Here is a 25,047-nt window from a genome sequence, read left to right on the forward strand (position 1 = left end):
TTATAATAAAATATTTTTCTTTTTTTAATTTGTTAAATGTAGTTTGACTTGTAGATATTTTAGTTAGTTTCGCTTCAATATTGGTTCGAGATAAAAATAGTTGAATGGGATCGCTGGAGACCGGAATCGAAAGATGTTGATGGTCAGTAGAAATTAATCAATTTGAAATAGCGTGGAGTTGGATTACCAACGATGATACCTTATGACCCCGACCCGTAATAAACCTATTTTTAAAGTGCTACTCTTTCCCTAGCTTACAGCCGTGATTCGTTATTTCTGAACGAGTTTGAGATATTCTTGATTTGGTTTGTGTTAAAAACAGAGTGTGTTAGTAAGTTAAATTGTGTTGGTGAAAAGTCAGGTTCAGAGGTACGCGTCACAATGTTGTTGTTTGAGTGTATTAAAAAAAATCAGCTTCTCTGATTTTTTTTAACCCGAGCGGGGGGAGAGTGTAACATGTGGTGTGTCTGTCATTTCGAGATGTGTGAGATTTTCGCGTTTTTGTTCCGTATTATAAATGTAGTAAGACACCAAAAACACATTTGAATATGCGTGAAGCATCACAACCACCCATCACCCACCGGAAAGGATGCAGCCACACCACACACAGTTCCGCTATTCACCACCAGTTGTAGGATCACGGAAAACTGGGCGGCCATTGGGGGGTGGCGTAGAAGACGCCATGACGAGCGAAAAGCATGGAGGGGAAATGAGCTAGGTCGAGGGTATGAAAAGGAGATGCGCCATTGCTAGGAATCATTATCCAATCGACAGCCTGGTTCGACAGACGTGAGCGATAGATCAATAAAGTTAAAAAACCAAATTGAAAATTATAAGCAAAGTTTGTGAGACAGTGGAAGCGTCAAAGTGGAAAAACCATCCAGGACCCCTCTTTTACTTGGTGGTAATTCTTACCGTGGGCAATACCTGTGATCTCCTTCCGACCGGGTTAGAACTGACAGTGATCACGTTTCCGGCCAGAAGTGCGAGGATTCGGAGGCGACGCTCGAGCCATCATTTCCGATCGAATAGATCTACAGAAGCCTTGTTCGTGGGCGCCGCCATTTTGGTCATCAGTTTCGGGACGCTGTAAAACCTGTCCGCGATCAGCTCGAGCGTAAAAGAACCGTGACGGCACGGGGAGGAGTCGAGAACTCCACAGGAGTGTCCCTGAAAGTGGTAGCGGCAATAACGGGGAGAAAGCAGGCGGAGAAGCGGAACGGTGAAGGGGCCCCGCCGACAGTTGGTGCAACGCGAACAGTGTGGAGGTAGGAGATAGACAGTTAAGGAAGTGGGAGAAGTGAAGGTACCTGTGTGCTTAATAAAGTGGGAAGGTTGCTAAACAGTATTCAGGTGTTTTCTTGGTCGCGAGAGAATCAAGCGCGTATGCCGACCCTGAAGTTTTGAGGAGGGAGTCTCATGAGTGCCGAAGTGAGGGCTGCCCCATTAGTTACATACCACAGGAAATATTTCGAAAACCACAGTGCAGTGCAAAAATAATGAGACGTATGAACCGTAGTGAGACGCCATTGTTAATTGACAACGTTATGGCAGACAAGACACACACATACACAACAAAACGTAGCCTCTAAATCCCTGAAGAAGGTGTAATATTCACCGAAACGTCGGAAAATAGATGCAATAACGTTTAGCTGCTTTATAAGACTGAAAGAGCCGATAATAGTCAAACAAAATTGAGCACAACAGTCGAAAGCATCCTTTCAAATCAATAAATATCAATTTGTTGGCTTTTGTGTAGCATCGTTATTAGAATTCATTTTAATATTACGGAATATTACGGTGTCCCGCTTCTAGTATTTCCCTTGGACTTGTTGTTGTTCAACGCTTGAGTAGCATAGTACGTGTACAATTGCAGCTACAAACTCTAAAAAAGAGTGTAAAGAATGGGTTGTTCTTCGGTTCGTCCTAACAATGTGTCTAGATCTGAAAACGATTACTTATGGTTTCGATAATTATCGAGGGGTATTATTAGCATTTATGCTTTAAAACACCTTTGTAAAGCGAGTCCATTGCTTGTAGGAGATAAATAAAAACTGACCTATTTATCTGACCGATAAGTTCAACATTGTCCATTGTAAACGCCTTGTTATTTAGGCCCGGGCTACGATTCGATTTTTTTTCTTTATCCGAGTGATTTTTTAATTTTAAAATTAAGTTTATCACTAGCGATTTGAAATTATAAAATTCACTGTTTCCTTGTTTTTCAACCGATTTGCATGACATTTTAAGGAAAGATTGCATTATACCCTATATTTTTTGTGTAGATATATTGATCTGGTCCATGGGGACTGTTTTATCGAGGGGGTCCTCTGGGTCAAATGGGGTCAAAATAGGTCAACTTCCTTTAAATAGTAGATAACTAGTGGTAAATGCTCCCAATAATGATGCAATCGTTTTTGTTTATCATTTTGAAATACTGGAAATAAAAACTGAACGTTTGGACCCTCTAATTTTGGTTATTAACCTGGTTCCCTCAGGAATGTGGTCACTTTTTGAATAGTTCTGAATCCCAGCTTGCGATACATCAATCTTCATAATTTTGCAACACAAATACAATAGAAGACATTTGCAGAGTATACGAAGATCTGGTGTGCCAAGAGACGGAACCATCATCAACAAGTTTTACATGCTCCTTAATTTTGCGGATAATATCAACATCATTGGTGTAGATCGTCAGAGCAGTGGAAGAAGCTTTCGTTCCTTTTACACGGGAGACTGAAAGAATAGGTCTGATCATAAACTCTGTCAAAACTAAGTACCTGGTAGAGAACGTGGTAGTTCAAACGGTGTTGGTCCCGAGGTGACAATGGATGGGATGCGATTTGTGGTTGTAGACGAATTCATATATCATGGAACTCTCGTTACATGTGATAATGACGTTAGCCGTGAGGTGGAAAGACGTGTTGCGGCTGCAAGTAGGATTTTATATGGTTTGCGTAGCCAGCTAAAGTCTCGCAGCTTACAGACACGAACAAAACTAGCTCTGTACACATCGTTTATTCGTCCAGTCGTCGCCCTGTACGGCCATGAAGCATAGATGTTGAAATATGCAGACTATCGTATTCTCGGAGAGGTTGAGCGGAAAATACTGCGCTTAATACTTGGTGGTGTGAGCTTGAGCTTGAGTTTGATTGACTGCTCGTAGTTGCTGCTCCATTATGACCAGATCAGCTGTTCTTGCAGCGGGAACCAACAGATGTTTGCTTGGGACTAGCACACATCTTCAAAGTACAAGTACTAGTGATCAGGGTTGTAAATATTCGGCAGCACTGGATGAAAGGGGTTTTTTTTTATATCATTTTTTTTATTTTCTTCCTGCTTTGAAATCAACCTCACATTCCCGGAGAGGCAGAAAAGTAAGCAACAGAACTCACATCACCCACTGCGCCGCGAAGATGAAATTTACCACAGCAAAATGTACACATTCACCCAGCAAATTGAAAAAAATCACCACGCGTTTAAATTGGCCACTCACAGTCATACGGTAAGACTTGTGAGTGGCTGAATGCAAAATTGAACTGTCGGTGTTGGGAATGATTTTTCGGCTGCACCCAGTCGCACTCACCACGGCGGCGATGAAGGCGACTGCAGATTATACTGAGATCCATGTTTTTCACTGCATTGACTGTGAAATATTTCTACCCTGCTGGTGATCTCATTTGTTAGGTCATACTGGTGCCTGCCACGTCAGAATGCAAGTCAATGTTGGGAAGGGGGAGGAAATGATGATGCAATCACTCGCCCACTGCAAGCCGAATATACCTCTGCACTTGCCACGAGTTCATGCGGAATTTGTTGGAATTTTTGGGTTAGGTTCGAGAGGCAGAGGTCCGTCTTGGTTAACGAGCTGCCAATGTGATAGATAGGAGGAAAGCAACTGATGGAATTTCTAATTGGATGTAGGAAACGAGCTCTATAGTTCATTTCCAATTCTAGCAGACTACTGTTAGAATACTCAAGTTGAAGGTATAGGAATAGTAATGGAAACGGTATGGAAGTCCATTTCCAGTTCTAGCGATTGCTAGAACATGAGAAATATAGAGAAAGATACAAAGTAGGAAAATGGAACGGACCTGGGATTGAACCCACGATTTTCTGCGTATGAGGCAGAAGCAGTAGCCATATGACTACCAAGCCCGCTTGCGCTTAATACTTGGTGGTGTGGTCGAAAAACTTAAAAACAGCATAACTCGAAAATCTCACCAACGTTTATTTTTGAAAATTTGTCCGGAAGCGTAGAATTATAATAGGAATCAAATGGCGGCTTCCGATTGAATGGTATTTTTTTTTTTTCATAATAACGGTAAATGGAGCACCGTGGCACGGCTTTGTCCCGCCCATTCAAAGGACAATTTGTGATGGATCGCCGTCAGGTTCCCATTGGGGCAATGAATATTTTTGCATATTTCATAAATATTCTATCTATCTCAAATTGAAAGAAAATAATGCAATGCCGACGGGCATATTCCAAGTATTCCAATGGAAATCCTTTATTGATTCCGACGGGAATGTTTCAGGGATTCCGAGGGGAATCACCAGATATTTCACCAGGAATCCAGTCCAAAACCAAGCATACCGAAGATTCTGAAAGGGTCTCCAACAGGAATGTTCCAGGGATTTCAACGAGAATATTCCAGCGATTCCGACGGGAATGTTCCAGAGATTCCAATGAGAATCTTCTAGATATCCTCCATCCTCCAGGAATACCGACGGGAATGTTCCAGAGAATCCGACGGAAATATTTCAGGGATTCCAATGAGAATCTTCTTCCAGGAATTCCGAAAGGAATATTCTAGGAATTCCGACGGGAATTTTCCAAAGACTCCGTAGAAAATTCTCCAGGAATTCCAACGTGAATGTTCCAAGGATTTCGTAGGCAATGTTCCAGGGATGTAGAAGCAAATCGTCGAAGGATTCCAAAGCAATCTGTCGAGGGATCCCGAAGCAAATTGTCGAGGGACTCCGAATAAATCCTCCAGGGATTCCGTAAAGAAGGCTCCAGTGATTCCGAAGGGAATCCTACAGGGATATTGAAGCAAATCGTTGAGGGATTCCGAAGCAAATCGTCGAAGGATTTTGAAGCAATTCGTCTAGGGATTCCGAAGTAAAAATCGTCGAGGGAGTCCGACCTAAATTTTCGAGGAATTCCAAAGCAAACCGTCGATGTATTCTGAAGCGAATCGTCAAATGATTCCGTAAAAAATCCTCCAGAGGGAATCCTCAAGGGATGTTGAAGCAAATCATCGAAGGATTTCGAAGCAAATCATCGAAGGATTTCGAAGCAATTCGTCGAAGGATTTCGAAGCAAATCGTCAGAGGGATTCCGAAGCAAATCATTGATGATTTCCTAGACAAAACGTCGAGAGACTCCGAATTAAATATTCAAGGGATTTCGAAGCAAATCGTCGAAGTGTTCTGAAATAAATTGTCAAGGAATTCAGAAGCAAATCTTCGAAATCAGAACGAAATCAATCACAACGAGTTTAACCTTGTGGGTTTTTCTATTTATTTATTCATTCAAATCAGCACATCATGCGCCAGTTCTCGGAAGACAAAACTGTTGAATAAGCAATTGGCACTGTCGTTCAAATCCGAATGATGGACCACCTTCGACGGTGGAAGAGGCTTGCAGTGTTTCCTGCGAACGGCTCGCTGTCGGTAGAGATTCGATTCACCACCTAGCAGGGGACTTGCTCCCTCGGGAGATTTGATTTCGCGTTCGTTGAAATTTTGCTGCGATGAGTTGAGGATGCTTTGTAGGATGGCGGCTTGTGCGAGATCATTGCGGCAGATGACTTGGAGGTCTCTTGTGGGGTCTATCAATAGTTGACGAGAGCTGGTCGGGGCGATGATATCCGAGAGGTTATTGTTATCGACTGCCGCCGATAGACGTTTGACGAGTGCTTTGTTTCGTTCTCTACGAGTGCGTAGCTTTTTGGTTCTGTTCAATACTGGGTTCAGTGATGACAGTGGAGTTTGGCAGTTTTGATTCACTGGTAAATCTTGCAAGCAGGAGCATCTGGGATCCGGTGGTTGGGAGCATTTATCGGCGTTTGTGTTACTCACATCTTTGCTTGAGTTAATCAAACTATAAGTTCTTAGATCAAGGGATTTCCCGAAATAGTTCTCTTTGTTACAAATGTAGTTCGAAGACATGTTTGAATTGTCACTGTGAGCGTCTGTCTGAGGTCTTCCACGTGTTACTACCCATTTCATCATGATGCCTGAAATACACAGAGATAACAAAACAAAAGATAAATATCTACTACAGTTATAAATTATGAACATTAAGCACAATTTGTACATGGGAAAATGGAACTTAGTGAATGGAAGACCATAAACACTTCCGCAAAAAAAGTTTGAGAATTGTGTGTTTGTAATACACGAAATCCATATATATACGTATTTGTACCTCGTTCAGCATATAACTTACAAAGAACCCATGCCACATGGACACAGAATGCCCTACTCGGGTCAGACGACAGGGACATAGCGATAATGGGAAAATAGAGAAAAGGCAATGCTGATAAAGCTGTTTTGTGTCAAGTGCAGATCGTGCTGCTGACCACATGAGTGGGCAATTCTTGTTACAGGTATGGGTACGACCCATTATCACGCTTCGCTGGACAAAACAAAAATACTGTAAGGTCAACCGACCTTGGCATTCGTATATTTGTTTGCTCCTTGTGTGATTTATGGAGACTTCTCTAATGGAAAAACAGACCTGCGTGTAGTAAATCAATCGGCGAACTTCCAGCGGAAGCTTGTACGAGTGGGTAAATTAACACGTTGTTGAGTCAGATGACGGTTTCACTATAGGAAGGTGAATATTTGTTTCGCTTACATAAATATACCTATTTTGTATGCTCTAATTTTATGGTATTATACTTTGTTTTCATTGATTGAAAAAGTGTATGTAAAAGCTATGGGATCAAAAATGGAACCACATGAAAATGACCCATAGTGTTCATATTTTAAAATTCAAAAGCAACAAAACAGTCAAGGTACATCTATTAGATAATTGACGGTGTGGATTCCTTAGATGTTGCCATAGAAATGCCATAGGGCAGCTTATAATTCTCTGCCCGTGTAAGTTATTACTGCAATTATCCTAATGGGCGAAGGTAATTCCTGATTGCCAAGGCAGAGTGCATAATAGACTATAAGCGGATTATATCCTTATAATGTTGGGACGATTTGAATCATGATATACACTAGAAGGGCCATCTGTCCAGGTATGTCTGATGTGGGCTGCCGTTATATTGGGTTGAGCCTTTCCCGTGGAGAGTATTATAGCATTTCAAAGTGACATTGAGATGTGTCGTCCTAGCAACAGATACCAGTCCACATAGTCCACAGCTTAAATTTCGTGTATGAGAATCGGTCTCTTTCGATGTGGACGTGTTAACATTTTTAGTCACTTTTTTAATATGAACATGTAGTAAAAAACGGACATATTTTTTCAAGTCCAAAATCCTATTTTCAAGCAGTTCCAATCCATTTTATCGGTTGAATCAGAAATAGTATGGTGCAACCGTCATTGACGCATTAATTTGCTTTTATTATTCTTCGATGCATAACGAAATCGATCCAAGATCGTTATCTCTGCAGGAAAAGAAAAAAACCCGCTGGTGACAATTGGCAATATAATGCAACTCAGTCGAATAATAGGTGATGTTATTCAATTTGCAAAATAGCTTTCGGTTACCTGGCGGTGCGGCAATGTGAAAGGGTTTCCTAATAAGAGTTTAGGAAAAATAAGGGGTTCGCTTCAGGCCCATCCAAAGCGATCATGATCTATATCTTATGCGTGAATAATTAAGTGCGTTTTCCTTATTTATTTCTTACATCATTGCCCGGCTGCCACTCGTGAGGAATCCAGGTTGAATGGGGTGAAGTATCCAGGTAAGCGATAAAGTTCATACACCGATACGTTCGTGCAAAATTGCGATGATTTTCATCTCAATAAAATGGTGTGGTTCTGGCTACGAGCAATCGTCTTTTTCACCGTCTTCGTCGCCGATGTCGTCGGTGTGATGTGAGGGAAAAGGGTTGAACAGGGTCGAGTGCCGAAAAACCGAAAAAAAGGATAAATGATACCCGGACCGAAGGCCGGAAAAGATTGAGTTTATTGCCTCAATGTTAGCAATGGTTCAATCCTGCTGGTGAGAAACGATGGCGGGAGAATTGACTATTTATTTGATATTCCCTTTAGTGGGTGGTTGCCATGGCGTTAGTGAGTAGATGTATCATTCGGAATGGAGTTGAATAATTGATTTCTAGCTAAACCAATTCCTACACGCTAAATAATGCATTCCTACGTATATCAATGGGAGTTCGGTTTCAGATTCAGCTGGTTATTAGCTATTTATTTCTATGATATCGTTTTCCGGGGGTTGAAGCGAAGTAATATTTATAACCTGAGCTTAAATACAGTTACTGTGGGTAAACTAAAATGTTCTATCGGAGGATCTAGAATTTATTTTTATTTTTCCGGGTTTTTGGTGCAAAATCCATACAAATCTCGAATGATAGCCGATTTGACCCCCTCCTCCAAATGTATGGAAAAATGACCCCCGACAGAACATTTTATAAATGCATTGCGAAAGAGGAAAACCTATACTTTCATGTAGTGGGTGTTTTAGAGATACTGTTTTTTTTATAAGCCCCTTTGGACAAAGGCACCGCGGAATAAAAAAAAACTACTTGAACCTTAAACAGTTTTACAGATTTTGCACCATATGTAGAGGGCAATAAACTTAAATTAGAAAAAGTACATAGATTAAAATTTCCTTTTGAGAAGAATGTTTTAGAATGATAAATTTGAAAATAAATGGTAAATTAACCACATTCAAACCTCCACTCATGAAGATATTGAAGCGACCATCGCACTGAGTATTTCAGCCCAAATCCTGGCCAAAAGTTTTAGATATTGCCATATTATTTTTCGTTTTTGAACTCTCAAATAGTAATACTAATTTTTGAAACAAAATTGTTTACTTTTAAGCAATGCTGTCAAAACATGACCATAATTTCAAGGCTCGTTTAACACTACGAATACCGTGATAAAATTACTAACGCGGACTACCGTGATCAGAAAATCATGGGAACTAAATATTTAAACAGCTGGTTCTCAGCCGTCTTTTTACCGATTTTCACAATTCTTTTACGGATGTCTTACCCATCTGTTCTAGTTTCACCATACTGGTGAGCTATGTTTCTAGGGATGCTCATTTTTTCCCTAGAAGGGCGTGTGTAGGGATGGTTTTTCCAAAATATGGTAAAATTTACTTTACATGACATATTTCAGTGTGAACAACATTTACAGGTTCCAAAAATGTTTTATAACACTATTCTAGCATTGAATATACTATGTGTGAAAAATATGTTTCTTCTGGACATCCCTAGCGACTCCAAAACGACCTCTATAACTGATGAAAGATGATATGCAAATTTTGCAGAAGAAAACTACGAAAACCCGTGCCAATGAAAACCCATCATGTCCATGCCACTTCGTAGATGCCATATGTACAATATTTCACTCAGTTTTGCCTAAACCAGATGTTCTCGGTTCTCCAAACTGTTCTGGAGTTTGGATCAATTGGTCTACCAGGTCAACTGCGCTCGATAGCTATCCGAAATCTACCAGTCATATTCATACAATCCCGTAGAGCCCTCGCGTATGATTTGCAGTTCAAATATACCTAAACCAGATGTTCTAGGTTCTCTAGGTTCTAGGGCCCTCCTTAGCCGTGCGGTAAGACGCGCGGCTACAAAGCAAGACCATGCTGTGGGTGGCTGGGTTCGATTCCCGGTGCCGGTCTAGACAATTTTCGGATTGGAAATTGTCTCGACTTCCTTGGGCATAAAAGTATCATCGTGTTAGCCTCATGATATACGAATGCATAAATGGTAACTTGGCTTAGAAACCTCGCAGTTAATAACTGTGGAAGTGCTAATTGAACACTAAGCTGCGAGGCGGCTCTGTCCCAGTGGGGGATGTAATGCCAATGAAGAAGAAGAAGAAGAAGGTTCTTTGTTCTGGAGTTTGGATAAATTGGTCTATCAAGTCAACTCCGCTAGCAATGATGGTTCTCCGTAGTTGCATGTCCGAAAGATTGTGAAACTATTGAGAACTTGAGCTACAGGTCCTAAGCCCTGGTAAAGGAGGAAGGTTGCGATGGCTGTTATTCATGGCCATCGTGTAAAGCAAAAATGGATAAACCCCAATGCCAAGGTGTCATGCGACCGTGCCGAGGGCTGAATGGTTGAGGGGTTCTAAACATGCTCAACCGTGAACGGAGCCTGGGGTGCACCAGGGCGAACACCCCAGTAAGCAGCCCTTACTGCACTACGGCGGGGCACTGGTGCAGCGGACATTTATTTCCCTAGCTACTCGTGGGACCAAAAATGAGTACAAATTCTACAAACAACCCTCAAGGTGACGACTGCCTCTCTCAGTCGTGTGAGAGCGAAGTGGAGAATACTCTGAGTCAGCTTGGCCTTACCGAAGACCAGCTACACAGTAGTTCGCAGGAGAAGATGGAAATATCCTGCCCCTCAACGCCTATATCTCGGAGCAGCACATGTTTCGACAAAGCTGATCCAGATCTACAACCCCCCTCATCGAACGACTCCAACCTGCTGGACATGGAAGATAACGAAGATGATGGCATAAGGATCGTCATCAACCCCCAAAAATCTTTAGCAAGTAGCAAAGGATCCGAAGATAACAAGGGTTCTACGGAAGCCAAGGGTGCTCCGAGAAAGAAAATCCCCACACTCACACGCTCGCAGAGGAAGCAGCTTAGAACTCTCCGGGAGAAGGGAAAAGACCGGAATGAGGCCTTGTCCATAATCCTGAATAAGGAGAGCGAGCCCACTTCCTCAAAACGCTCGAGAAACGACCTAGAGAAATCCGCCACAGAGGACCCCAAACAAAAAAGGGTGAAGCACCATCTGGATCCGAGAGAGCGCGCCCAACAGTCCTCAAACCGCGCGCCTCAGAAAAACGTGTCTGGACAACAAAACCCACCCATGAGGAAAACAGCTGGTATCAGCTACAGTGATATGGCCAAAAGCGTGAAGGTCGGGATAATACCCAAAGACTTTCCCACCGTCCAACTTACTACAGCCCAGCTAGACCTTCTACAAGAAACACTCCTGCTCAGAGTAGTTCAACAGCGAAACGAGCCAATAAAACCCAAATTCAACAACCTCATCTACAAGTCCGGTTACATGGTTCTAATCTGTAAGGATCAAGAGACTGCTGAGTGGTTAAAGAGAATATCCCCATCCATGAAACCCTGGGAAGGTGCAGAGCTGATGGCAATGGACGAAGTGGCGATTCCACGTCCAGACATGATCCGAGCATTCTTCCCACAAAGTTCCAGCTATGATGACGACCGAATAAAGGCTCTCATAGAAAGCCAAAATGACATCACAACAACTAATTGGCGTATTGTGAAACGATCCATTCTGAAAGATATTCATGTTGAATGGATCTTCACAGTAGAGGGTGCGTCGATGGAAAAGTTGAAGAAGTCCAAATACACGTTCAACTACCGATTTGGTGAAATCCAACTAAGGAAGATTACAGATCAACCGACTGCCGCTACCGCCAATCCGACTGGAAGGCCGACCCAAGAGCAATCTGAGGAGGCCTCCTGTTCGGGCGAGGTTCGGCTAACTGCAAGGCCGACCCAAGAGAAATCTGAGGAAGCCTCCGGTTCGGGCGAGGTTAGTAAATCTCACCCCAAAAGCACCATAAAGGCTAGTCTGTCCGCCTCTAAAGGAAAAGCTCGAAGCTTACATGCGCCCCCTGCTCTAGTGGTACCAAACCAAAGGTATCTAGACAGGGCAAAGGGGGTGCAAAAAGCGACAGTTTGACCACAGAGGCGAAACTGGCGGGCCAGGTTGCTACAGGGAAGAGAGAAAACCCAAACTGTAATACCAAACGACATCCTGATGATCCGCAACATCCAAAGCCGGACAGTCGTCGTCCGAAAAAAGCGGGAACCCCGGAAATAGCGACTAAAGTTCTGCAAGTGAACCTCCACCATGCTGAGAGCGCCACGGGTGTGCTCTATCGGAGGTTCACCAAAGAGAATTTAACCGTGGCCCTCATTCAAGAGCCATGGGTCAATAAATCCAGAATACAAGGTATTCCACAACACTCATGTAAGTTGGTATATGATGACAGCCAGCTTTCTCCTAGAGCGGCTATTTTATTACATAACAACTGTAAATACTTTCCAATTTCAGAATTCATAAAAGGGACATCATGGCGGTCAGGATGGAGGTACCTTCCGCCAGAGGGAGTAGAGAGATCTTGGTGGTCTCGGCATACTTCCCAGGTGACGTGGACGAAATCCCTCCTCCAGAAATAGCTGCGCTCGTAGCCTACAGCCACCGACACAACATCCCCTTCGTCATAGGGTGCGACGCAAATGCACATCACACCGTATGGGGAAGTACCAATATAAACACCAGAGGTGATTACCTGTTACAGTTTCTCTCTTCCAAGAACATTGACATTTGTAATGTTGGTGACAAGCCCACGTTTGAAAACTCCATTCGTCAGGAAGTTTTGGACTTGACTCTATGTAGTCGGTCTATCTCTGGTAAAATAAAAAACTGGCATGTTTCTGAAGAAATATCAATGTCAGACCATAAACACATCATCTTCGAATGGGAAGGGGGTCTAACGATGGAAAAAACGTTTAAAGATCCTAAGAAAACTGATTGGGAATCCTACTCAGCTATCCTACGATCCGAAGAGTACATCATAGAAAGTCACATCAAGTCCATAACACAATTGGAAGATGCGTCCAAATCCATTAAAACCAAATCCCTTAACGCCTACCAAGAGAGCTGTCCAACTAAATTAACTAGTTCGAGTAGAGACGTTCCATGGTGGAATAAAACTCTTGAGAAGCTTAGGAAAACTGCGCGTAGGGAGTTCAACCGTGCTAAGCGAACCGGCGATTGGAGCCTATACAGAAAGGCCCTGACGAACTACAACAAAGAAATAAGGTCAGCCAAACGGAAATCGTGGATTCTAATGTGTGAAAGCATAGAGAATACACCCGTAGTGGCCAGACTCCAAAAACTCTTTCAAAAGACCACTCCAATGGTGTGGGTAGCCTGAAAGACGGATGGTTCGCTCACTGTAGAGCCTAGCGATACACTGAGCGAATTGTTAAAGATCCACTTCCCTGATTCAATCCCTGAGTCGAGCATCGGCGACCAAGGCACTGGAATTGCTGTCTCAGATCCACAAGAGATCCAATCATGGGTTTCTGGATCTTAAAAAGACCCAATAAAGGTTGCAAAGGAAGCTTTCACTCGGGCCAGGGTTGAGAGGGCTGTGAGATCTTTCGAGCCATTTAAGTCTCCTGGCATGGATGGAATATTCCCAGCGTTGATCCAAAAAGAGGAGAAAACACTGGTTCCACCCTTGGTTGAGATTTTTAAGGCGAGTCTGATTTTGGGGCACATACCTAACGATTGGCGTCAAATCCGGGCTGTCTTCATTCCGAAGGCAGGCAAGAGAGATAAAACCAACCCCAAAGCATTCAGGCCGATAAGTTTATCCTCTGTAATGTTCAAAATTATGGAAAAGGTACTATGCGAGTACATAAATCACAAATTTATGAAAGCAATGCCTTTGTCAAAAAACCAATTCGCTTATCAAAGTGGAAAATCTACGATCTCGGCACTACATACGGTAGTTCAAAAAATCGAAAAACACTTAATGCAAAAGAAATTGCTCTTGTAGCATTTCTTGATATTGAGGGCGCATTCGATAACGCTTCTTATTCGTCTATAGGGTCAGCAATGTTGAGGAGAAAATTCGACCCATGCATTGTTACCTGGGTACATGCTATGCTAGCTAATCGGAAAATCTCCTCTGAGCTTAGCGGTTCATACATCACTGTTAAAGCAACAAGGGGTTGTCCGCAAGGCGGAGTGCTTTCTCCTTTGTTGTGGTCACTGGTGGTGGATGAGCTTCTAGACAGCTTAGAGAGAAGAGGCTTCGAAGTGGTTGGATATGCTGATGACGTTGTCATTATTGTACGAGGCAAATTCGAAAGTGTTATCGTGGAAAGAATGCAATCTGCCCTAAATCACACTTTTTCCTGGTGTCAAAAGTATCAACTAGGCATAAATCCTACAAAAACTTCCATTATCCCTTTCACCAAACGGAGAAAGGTACAACTGAAACCCCTTTTCTTGAATCAAACACAATTAGTTTATTCAAGTGAAGTAAAATATCTAGGTGTCATACTCGACGCAAAGCTTAATTGGAACTCTCATCTCCAATCAGTTGTGCAGAAAGGTTTCGATACACTTTGGGTTTGTTCAAAAACCCTTGGTAAAAGATGGGGCCTAAAACCAAGTATGATCATGTGGATATATAAAACCATTGTCCGTCCCAGGACAACTTACGCTTCCCTTGTCTGGTGGCCTAAAACTAATGAGGCTGCTGCAAGGGCTAAGCTCAACAAAATCCAACGCACCGCTTGCATAGCCATCACTGGTGCAGTTCGTAGTACACCCACTTTGGCCCTAGACGCAATGCTTCACCTGCCCCGGTTAGATCAATTCATAAAGCTGGAAGCGGAAAAAAGTGCTCTAAGGTTAAAGAGAACAAAACACTGCTGTCGGGAGACCTTACGGGTCACCTCAGCATATTAAATGAATTTGCCATAAATCCCGCAATAGGAATTTGTAGTGACTGGATGGAAACGGTAGTCAATTATGACTTACCTTACGATGTGTTCATTCCTTCCCGCCAGGAGTGGGAAGGAGGTGGACCCAGCGTTCCAACAGGCTCTATAAATTTCTTCACAGATGGTTCGAAAATGAATAATCTGACAGGATCCGGAATCTATGGCCCTACAACAAAAATTTCTGTCCACTTAGGACAGTGGCCCACAGTATTTCAGGCGGAAATATATGCAATATTAGAATGCGTGTTATTATGCCTGAGGAGAAAGTATAGATTTGCAAAAATATGTATTTTCTCTGACAGCCAAGCGGCACTTAAGTCGCTTAATAACTACACTTGTAACTCAAAGCTAGTGTGGGAATGCATTCTGGCTTTGAAAAACTTATCCATACGCAATCGAGTCTACCTATATTGGATCCCAGGACATACGGGTCTAGAGGGAAACGAGATTGCTGATGAGCTAGCCAGGAATGGATCTAATGAAAGGTTCATTGGCCCTGAGCCCTTCTGCGGGATCTCAGACTGCTCTGTAAAAATGGAACTGAACAAATATATGGTCAGTCAAATCACATCAAACTGGAATGCACTTCCCCATAAGAGCCAATCCAAAAGGCTCGTAACGATTAACCCCAAGAAAACCCAACAACTATTAGGTCTCAACAAAAGGGATCTTAACATCTACACCGGTCTAATAACTGGACACTGCCCCTGCAGATACCATCTACAAAAGATCGGAGCAATCCAAACCTCAAATTGCCGCTTCTGTGACGAGGAGAGAGAAACATCAGAACACATCCTCTGCTATTGCAGTGCACTCACCCAACGTAGGTTCAAAGTTCTCAGCAAGCCCTTTTAGGGCCTGCTGACATATGGATCTTATCCCCAAGGACGTGGTTGGCTTCATAAAGCTAGTCTCGCCAGAATGGGGGAGTCACATACTGTAACTCAGGATCTCTATTCATCAATAATAGATGGTCTTGAGTTCAGTCGATACCAAGGTATCTCAGTGACAAACATGTTACTGAGATAACTTGCGTATTTCACAGCAAAAGGGTATATCACAATAGTCCTAAAATCTGGACGCAGTGATCTTCACCCGACAAACGAGAAAAAAAAAAAAAGTCAACTGCACTCGATAGCTATCCGAAATTGACCAGTCGCGTCCATACAAGTATTTTGAGCCCACGAATATGATTTGCAACTCTAGGATCTCCAATGTGTTCTGGAGTTTGGATCAATTGGTCTACTAGGTCAACTACGCTTGATAGCTATCTGAAATCGACTGTCATATCCATAGAAGTCCGTAATGCCCACGCGTGTGATTTGCAGCTCAGATATACCCAAAACATATGTTCTACGTTCTCCATACTGTTCGAAAGTTTGAATAAATTTTTCTACCAGATTAACCAGATCATAACGAGGGAATTCAGAAGGAATTTCAGGGTCAATTCCGAGGGGGGCGTCACTTTGCGATTAGCATTTAGCAGTTCGCACAAATTCGTAGATGGTACAAGCCGATTATTGTATGAGAGTAGCATCACTTTCATCCGTTACCACAGCTATTCATTTGGGACTAATCACTAACTCTTAGATGGAAGCAATGTACTCTCTAATAGTCGAGATCTGTCCTGGCCACGTCCTTGCGAATGCTGAGGAAAGGGAAGGATGATTTGTTGGACACCTACTTCAGAAAGATGCAGAGAACTCTACGACCTTTCATAGATGCCACGGGAGGTTTTGGGATTGTGTAGAAGGTTATAACAGTAGGAATCGTTTTGGTATAACGTGAAACACAGAAAGAACTAAGATAGAAAATACAAAGTAGGAAAGTGTCGAGCCTGGAACTGAACCCACGACCTCCTGCTTATAAGGCAGAAGCGGTAGCCACTAGACCACCGAGCTCGTCTAGGTCAATTCTGTAGAATTTTTCTGCAGAATTACTAAAAAAAATTCCGAATAAATTCCGCAAGAAACTCGCAAGAAAAGGAGAAGTTTAGTAATAATTCCAGAAAAAAATTTCGGAGAAATTACTGTAGGAACTTCCAGAGAACTTCCGGAGGAATTCAGGAGAAATTTACGGACGACTTACTGAAGGAACTTCCAGAGGAATTCCTGGAGGAATTAACGGATGAAATCCTGGAGAAACTTCTGGAGGAATTCCTGGAGGAACTTCCGGAGGAATTGCTGGAGGAACTTCCGAAGGAATTCCTGGAGGAACTTCCGGAGAAATTCCTGGAGGAACTTCCGGAGGAATTCCTGGAAGAACTTCCGGAGGAATTCCTGGAAGAACTTCCGGATGAATTCCTGGAGGAACTTCCGGACGACTTCCTGGAGGAACTTCCGGAGGTAGAGTAATTCAGTTTTCGGAGTGGCTTTCAGCCGTCAATAATAGCGTTGACAACTTTATTTCGATCCGGGGATGGGATGTAATCACCCATCTTCTGGCTACAAAAGACCCTCTATAGTGTGTGACAAAATTAGTGTCGAAAAGTGTTCGAAGTGAGCTATATTTTGTCCAATGAGGCCAGAAACAATTTCCACTTATCAAGCTTGAGCTTGAGCTTGATTGACTGCTCGTAGTTGCTACTCCATTATGACCAGATCAGCTGTTCTTGCACAGGGAACCAACAGATGTTTGCTTGGGACTAGCACACATCTTCAATGTACAAGTACTGGTGATCTCATTTGTTAGGTCATACTGGCGCCTGCCACGTCAGAATGCAAGTCAATGTAGGGAAGGGGGAGGAAATGATGATGCAATCACTCGCCCACTGCAAGCCGAATATACCTCTGCACTTGCCACGAGTTCATGCGGAATTTGTTGGAATTTCTGGGTAAGGTTGGAGAGGCAGAGGTCCGTCTTGGTTAACGAGCTGCCAATGTGATAGATAGGATTTCTAATTGGATGTAGGAAACGAGCTCTATAGTTCATTTCCAATTCTAGCAGATTACTATTAGAATACTCAAGTTGAAGGTCAAGGAATAGTAATGGAAACGTTATGGAAGTCCATTTCCAGTTCTAGCGATTGCTAGAAAATGAGAAATAAAGAGAAAGATACAAAGTAGGAGAATGGAACGGACCTGGGATTGAACCCACGATCTCCTGTGTATGAGGCAGAAGCAGTAGCCATATGACTACCAAGCCCGCTACCAGAAACAATTTCCACTTATCAAGTGACAAAACTCCGTATGAATATAACGGCTATTAACATATTGACTGCCATCGATCCGTGAAGAAGATCCCATCCCCGGATCGAAACGTCGGTGATGAAATGAAAATTGTCAACGCCATTATTCACGACTGCAAGCCACTCCGAAAATTGATCTACAAAATTTACAGTTGAAATTCATCTGTCTCCTGGAGTAACTTCCGGAAGAATTCTTGGAAGAATTTCCGGAGGAATTCCTGGTGGACTTTCTGGAGTTATTCCCGGAGGGACTTTCGGATGAACTCCTAGAGGAACTTCCGGACGAATTTCCAGAGAAATTCCAGGAGGAAATTCCGCAGGAACTTCGAGAAGAATTCTCGGAAAAACTTGTGAACTTGTGAACTTGTGACCAATTGATCCAAACTTCAGAACAGTTGAAAAACCTAGAACATTTGGTTCGAATATTACTGAGTTTCAAATCATACACTTATGCTTCCAGAATTTGTATGAATATGATTGGTTGCTGTCAGATTTGCATCGAGCGCAGTTGACCTGGTAGACCAATTGATTCAAAGTCAAGTCCACAATAGTTTCGAGAACCGAGAATATCTGGTTTGAGAAAAACTGAGTGAAATATCGAACGCATGGGCTCTACGGACTTGTATGGCCATGACTGGTTGATCTCAGATAGCTATCGAGTGCAGTTGACCTGGTAGACCAATTGGACATGAACATCTGGAACATCTGGTGTGCGTATATCTAAGTTTCAAATCTTACGCGTGGAATTTTCGGTTTTGTATGGACTTGACTTATTGATTTGAGCTAGTTGTTGCGCGCAGCTGACTTGGTAGACCAAATAATCCAAACTCCAGAACAGTTTGGAGAGCCAAGAGCATATGGTTTGGGTATATCTGAGCTGCAAATCATACACGTGGGCTCTACGAACTTGTATGCACATGACTGGTCAATTTCGGATTGCTATCGAGCGTAGTTGACTTGGTAGACCAATTGATACAAACTCCAGAACAGTTTGAAAACATAAAACATCTGGTTAGTATATAACTGAGTCGCATATCATACGCGAAGGCTCTACGGACTTGTATGGACATGACTGGTCGATTTTGGATAGTTATCCACCGCAGTTGACCTGGTAGACCAAATAATCCAAACACCAGAACAGATTGTAGAGCCTATAACATCTGGTTGGGTATAGCTGAGCTGCAAATCATACGCATGGGCTCTACGGACTTGTATGGGCATGACTGGTCGATTTCGGATAGCTATTGAGAGCAGTTGACCTGGTAGACCAATTGATCCAAACTCCAAAACAGTTTGGTGAACCGAGAACATCTGGTTTACGCAAAACTGAGCGAAATATCGTACATATGGCCTCTACGAACTGGCATGGACATGACGGGTTTACATAGGCACGGGTTTTCGTAGTTTTCTTCTGCAAAATTTGCATATCATCTTTCATCAGTTATAGAGATCGTCGCTAGGGATGTCCAGAAGAAACATATTGTTCACACATAGTATAGTCAATGCTAGAATAGTGTTATAAAACATTTTTGGAACCTGTAAATGTTGTTCACACTGAAATAAGTCATGTAAAGTAAATTTTACCATATTTTGGAAAAACCATCCTTACTCACGACTCTCTAGAGAAAACATGAGCATCCCTAGAAACATAACTCACCAATATGATGAAACAAGATAAGATGGGTAAGACATCCGTAAAAGAATTGTGAAAATCGGTCAAAAGACGGCTGAGATCCAGCTGTTTGAAAATTTAGTTCCCATGATTTTCTGATCACGGTATTCGGCGTGTTAATCGTATAAAAAATATTAACGTTTTTTGTGTTTTTCTTGGTTTTTAGTGATTTTTAAGATGAAAATCAATAAGGGTATGTAAAAGGTTTCCAAGCATGATTCGGTCTGAAATCGTTTTCAGGTGATCAATAATCATGATATTATTTGCTAGTTTTTTTTTACAAAATAAAATTTTTGATTTGGTTTCAAACCCGTCCAAGGAACAAAATTGTCACCGCTGGAAAGATTGGAGTTTCCTATAAGCTCGACAAAAAAAAATCACGCGTCCTCACGCAATCGTGACTTATTTGTATTTTAAGACGATCCCCACCGATGTGTATCCAAATGAGTGTCTACTATAGGAACGAAATGCGTTCATATTTTATTTATGCACTTGTTCTCGCACCGGTTGTTTCTATCAAGGTTGTTGAAGTGCAATCATGCTTCGCACCGGTGGTGAATATTCGGTTGCTATTGAGGCAAACACGGAAATAAATAAAAAAAGGAAAAAAATATTATTTATTTTCAAATCTTTTGGAATTTAAGTATGTGCGTAATGCATTTTGTGATTATCAGATTAGCTAGACACACATCTGCTACACGTAAAAAAATTTAATGTTGTTTATTATTAAGATTTCTAATACTTTTTTGCCAAAGCAGGCGCTTAATGACATGTATAAGAAAAAACTTATACATCGCATTAGTCACACACTCCAAATAATCTAAACGTTGTTTTCACCTGATTTTTCAGGTACATTTTACGTGCACACGTAGCTACAAATGCTTCAGAAAATTCAGGTGAAACTTACGTGTCCGGTGAATTCTATCCAAAACTCAGGTAGAATCTACCTGATTTTCACGTAGAATGATAATTCCATCAAAAAATCAGGTAAAAGTTACGTGAATTTCAGGTGGAAAAAATCTACGTACTTTTTCAGGTGGAAACAACGTGCAGATTTTTTTGGGTGCATACATTCCGAAACTTATACTTTTCATTAACTTATAAATGTTATTAGCTTTTTGATATGGGATCATTCATTAGGTGACATAATGAAGAGTATAAGTATTTTCGAATGGTTTTTTGCCATAACATATAAGGTTATTTTTTTTTACGTGTAGGTGGCACTAGCTTATATGCAATAATTTAGTGAGGTGGATATCTCGAGATCTATAAGACTTAGAAAGATTTTGTCTTCTACAAAGTTGTTCGAGTAGCCATAACATTTATGATGGGAGTAATTCTCGCTGAAACCGGGCCACTATTTGCAGGAGGTTCTTAAAAATGCCTAAATTTACATTCTTTCGAAAGCTTTCGGCGAGTATATCAAGATAAAATGTTCAAAACGACTTATCTGCTTTTGTAAACAAAGATTCAAACGACGATTTGGCGAATCTGATAGCTCTCCCACGCAATCCAACACCATCAACAGGTAGCGGAAACCTTCACCTACCTATTGGTGGTGTTGGTTTGCGTGGAAGAGCTATCAGATTCGTCAAATCATCGTTTGAATCTTTGTTTACAAAAGCAGATAAGTCGTTTTGAAAATTTTGTCTTGATATTAAGGATCCGAGTTGAATTCATCAGAAATATGAATCCCCCGTTAGTTATACACGAAATCATTTTTATGGACCCCTCGATTTTTGTCAATTTTTGTCTCATCAAAACTGTCATAACTCCAACATTTCCTAACCGATCATAGAGATCAGCATATGGTTGGAAAGAGGAAGAGTGTATCCTCAAATTGCAATAATAAAAATTCAAGCAGCCATATTGAATTTGGCCGCCATCTTGGATTTCTTTTTAAAAACCATTTTTCCGCAAAGTTCGCAACCACCAATTTTAAATATTAATACATTGATGGAAAGTTTAACTTATATTGTGCATTCTGTCTGAAAATCTCAGGTGTATGTTTTTTCTATCAAAAGTTATGTATGATTTCCCAAATTATTTTTTGAAGGGCCATCTGACCAACGAATATTATTTTTATGGTTAATATGGTAATACGACGTCAGTTCCTTGATTTTATACATTATTCTAAGCAAAATATGTTTCAAAAATCAAAAGCATATCTACAACAGTATTTTATTTGAAGGGCTCAAAAGTTTTGAGCATAACGGAGCCGTATTCAAGTTAATGTATTAAATAATTCAAGAATTTTTGTATTGGTAAATCGTACATAACTTTTGATAGAAAAAATATACACCTGAGATTTTCGGACAGAATGCACAATATAAGCTAAGCTTTCCATCGATGTATTAAAATTCAAAATTGGTGGTTGCGAACTTGGCGGAAAAATGGGTTTTAAAAAGAAATCCAAGATGGCGGCCAAATTCAATATGGCTGCTTTTATTTTTATTATTGCAAATTGAAGATACACTCTTCCTCTTTCCAATGATATACTGATCTCTATGATCGGTTGAGAAATGTTGGAGTTATGACAGTTTTGATGAGTCAAGAATTGACAAAAATCGAGGGGTCTATAAAAATGATTTCGTGTATAACTAAAGAGGGGTTCATATTTCTGATGAATTTAACTCGGATCCTTAATATACTCGCCGAAAGCTTTCGAAAGAATATAAATTTAGGCATTTTTAAGAACCTCGTGCAAATAGTGGCCCGGTTTCAGCGAGAATTACTCATGGAGACTAGTTTAGTTTGGAATTACCTGTTAGGTTAAATATTTCTAAATCCGTTAGAGTTAGAAAGTGGCCATCTTCTACAAAGTTATCCGAATTATCTGTTAGGTTGGTTATTATGTAAGATTTAAAAGGGTAGTCAAAACTAGAAGTTTAGTTTGAAACCGCAATATGTACTCGTTGGCGCTCGAGTTGAGTCGAATCGAGTCAAGTACGAGACACTGAAGATGGCCTTACTGTAGAAGTCGAAATAAGTATCTGTCAAAGGTACAATCAAGTGGTGGAATTAAATGGAATTGTACGAACTCGTCTTATGGCAAGTAACTTTGTAGAATACGGCAATATTCTGAAAATTCCAGATTTTGATATATTTAACCTATTAGTTTATTTCTTATACACTAGCGCCACTAAGCGATTGTGCTTAAAACTAAACTTGCTTGCATCATGACGGTTTTCACCACCCGAACAACTTTGTGGAATACGGCAATATTCCAAAAATTTCAGTTTTCGAAATATCTAACCTAGCAGGTTATTTCTTATACACTAGCGCCACCAAGCGGTTATATCTTAATCTAAACCTGCGTTGGTCATAATGGTTTTGACCACCCGAACAACTTTGTAGAAGGCGGCAATATTCTAAAAATTACATATTTTGAGATACCTGACCTATCAGGTTATTTCCAATTCACTAGCGCCGCCAAGCGGTTGTATTTCAAATTAAACTTGTTTTCGTCATGATGGTTTTGACCACCCGAACAACTTTGTAGAAGACACCAATATTCTAAAAATTCCAGATTCCGAGATATCAACCTATTAGGTTCTTTCATATGCACATGGTTTTGATAGGTTTTGATGATGAATAACCGAACAATTTTTCAGAAGGCGGCACATTTTTTATTTATGCGTTACTCTATATTTCCGTGTGATGATTTGGCAACGGTTGGAGCGGGTCGCCAAATTTGCCAACTCGCTATTCACCGAAGGTTGCGTTTACATTTCCCAAACCCGTTTACCAACGACCGGTGCGAGTTCGCGTCATGATAGAGGCTGCTATTTTGGCTTTATTTACGCACTGGTGGGGATCGTCTAATAAAAGAAAGTATGGTAAAAAAGCTAGACAAAAAATAAAAAAAATCTTAGTTTTGAGCGACAAAGCAGCTCACATAAATTATGTTTCGTTTCCAAACAAGAGTGTGGTCAAAAATTTAGTAAGTAATAATAATCAAAAATTAAAGATTATCATCAAGATCAAGATCAAAATCAATGACGTTCTATCAAACATAAAATTACTTGCAAATATATGCTCTGATGATTCCAACTGTATTTGCTAACTTGTATGCGCCATTTCATGGCAATTTTAATCCATTAGCGGTCATCGGAAAGCCCTCTGGAAGATCCGGAACATCCGTAAAATGGTCAATTTCGAATGTCCATCCCAGAGCTTCGCGATTTTTTTTGGTAAGCATTCATTCTGGCCAATTGTGGGTGCAATCAATAGTGAAAGCCTTCGGTGACCCCCAGATGTGCAACCAATAATGAAAGACTTCTTTGACCTCCAATTGCCCCAGAAAGGTCCTCCGAAGGTCCAGAACCCTCGTAAAATTGACCAAATCCAAAAGTTCATCCCATAGATTCGCATTATTTCGTTATCATCCATCCTGACGAATTATGGATGCAATCAATAGTGAAAGTCTTCCAAAACAATCCTACCAAAAGATCCGGAGCATACGTAAAAGTGGCCAATATAAAAAATACATCCCAGAGCTTCGCGATTTCTTCATAAAAAATCATACCGGCGAAATGTCTATGCAATCAAATGTGAAAGTCTTCTCTCGAAGCTTTCGAAACGATCCGGAACATCCATAAAAGTGGCCGATTCCAAAAAAATATTCCAGAGCATTGCTATTCTAGTCGTAACCATCCATACGGCCGAATTGTGTGCGCAATAAATTATTTAAGTCTTCTTAGATGACCTTAGATGAAACCCGAAACATCCGTAAAACAGGTTAATCTTAAAATTTGATCCCAGAGCTACCCAATTTCGTTAACATTCACGGTAACGGTGAGTTATATGTGGAGTCAATAGTGAAAGTCCTCTGTGACCTTCTTCTTCTTCTTATTGGCATTACATCCCCACACTGGGACAGAGCCGCCTCGCAGCTTAGCTTCTAAGCCAAGTTATCATTTTTGCATTCGTATATCATGAGGCTAACACGATAATACTTTTATGCCCAGGGAAGTCGAGACAATTTCCAATCCGACAATGCAATCGACAGCAAAAGTCCTCTTTCATCGCCAATGATTACATCAAAAAGGTTCTTCGGGAAATTTGGGACGTCGGCTAAAATGATTAATTCCAGAGCGTTATCCCAGTGCTCCACATTTTATTTCGAAGTAATTGTGCAATCAATAGTGGGAATTTTCTGTGACGTCTGAATGTCCACTAAACGGTCCTCCGGGAGATCAGGAATATCAGTGAAAATGGTCATCCCACAGCTGGGGTTTCCAGTAGCCTTGCGAGCAAAGGCGTAGGATTGCCAATCCGGAGATGGCGAGTTCGATTCTGGGTCCGGTCTAGGATGTTTTCGGGTTGGAAACTTTCTCGAGACCTTGGGCATAGTGTATCCTTGTACTTGCCACACATAATACATACTCATGCAATGGCGGGCATAGAAAAGCTTGCAATTAATAACTGAG

General features: G+C 41.3%; 1 protein-coding gene across 3 annotated transcripts in view; it reads right to left on the bottom strand.

Moving 5' to 3' along the window:
• Positions 1-5,503: 5,503 nt before the first annotated feature.
• The window catches only part of LOC134224524 (uncharacterized), a 209,528-nt gene continuing 189,984 nt past the window's right edge, over positions 5,504-25,047 (bottom strand). For 2 of the 3 annotated variants that reach the window (XM_062703900.1, XM_062703898.1), the window contains exon 2: positions 5,504-6,245. In XM_062703900.1, coding sequence (XP_062559884.1) covers positions 5,539-6,240 — 702 coding nt within the window. In that variant the 5' untranslated portion in view covers positions 6,241-6,245 and the 3' untranslated portion in view covers positions 5,504-5,538. Of the gene's footprint in view, positions 6,246-7,869; positions 8,106-25,047 lie in introns of those variants that run through there. The other variant, XM_062703899.1, reaches the window with a different exon arrangement.

The sequence above is a fragment of the Armigeres subalbatus genome, chromosome 3 (assembly GCF_024139115.2).
Source record: "Armigeres subalbatus isolate Guangzhou_Male chromosome 3, GZ_Asu_2, whole genome shotgun sequence".
Lineage (NCBI taxonomy): Eukaryota > Metazoa > Arthropoda > Insecta > Diptera > Culicidae > Armigeres > Armigeres subalbatus.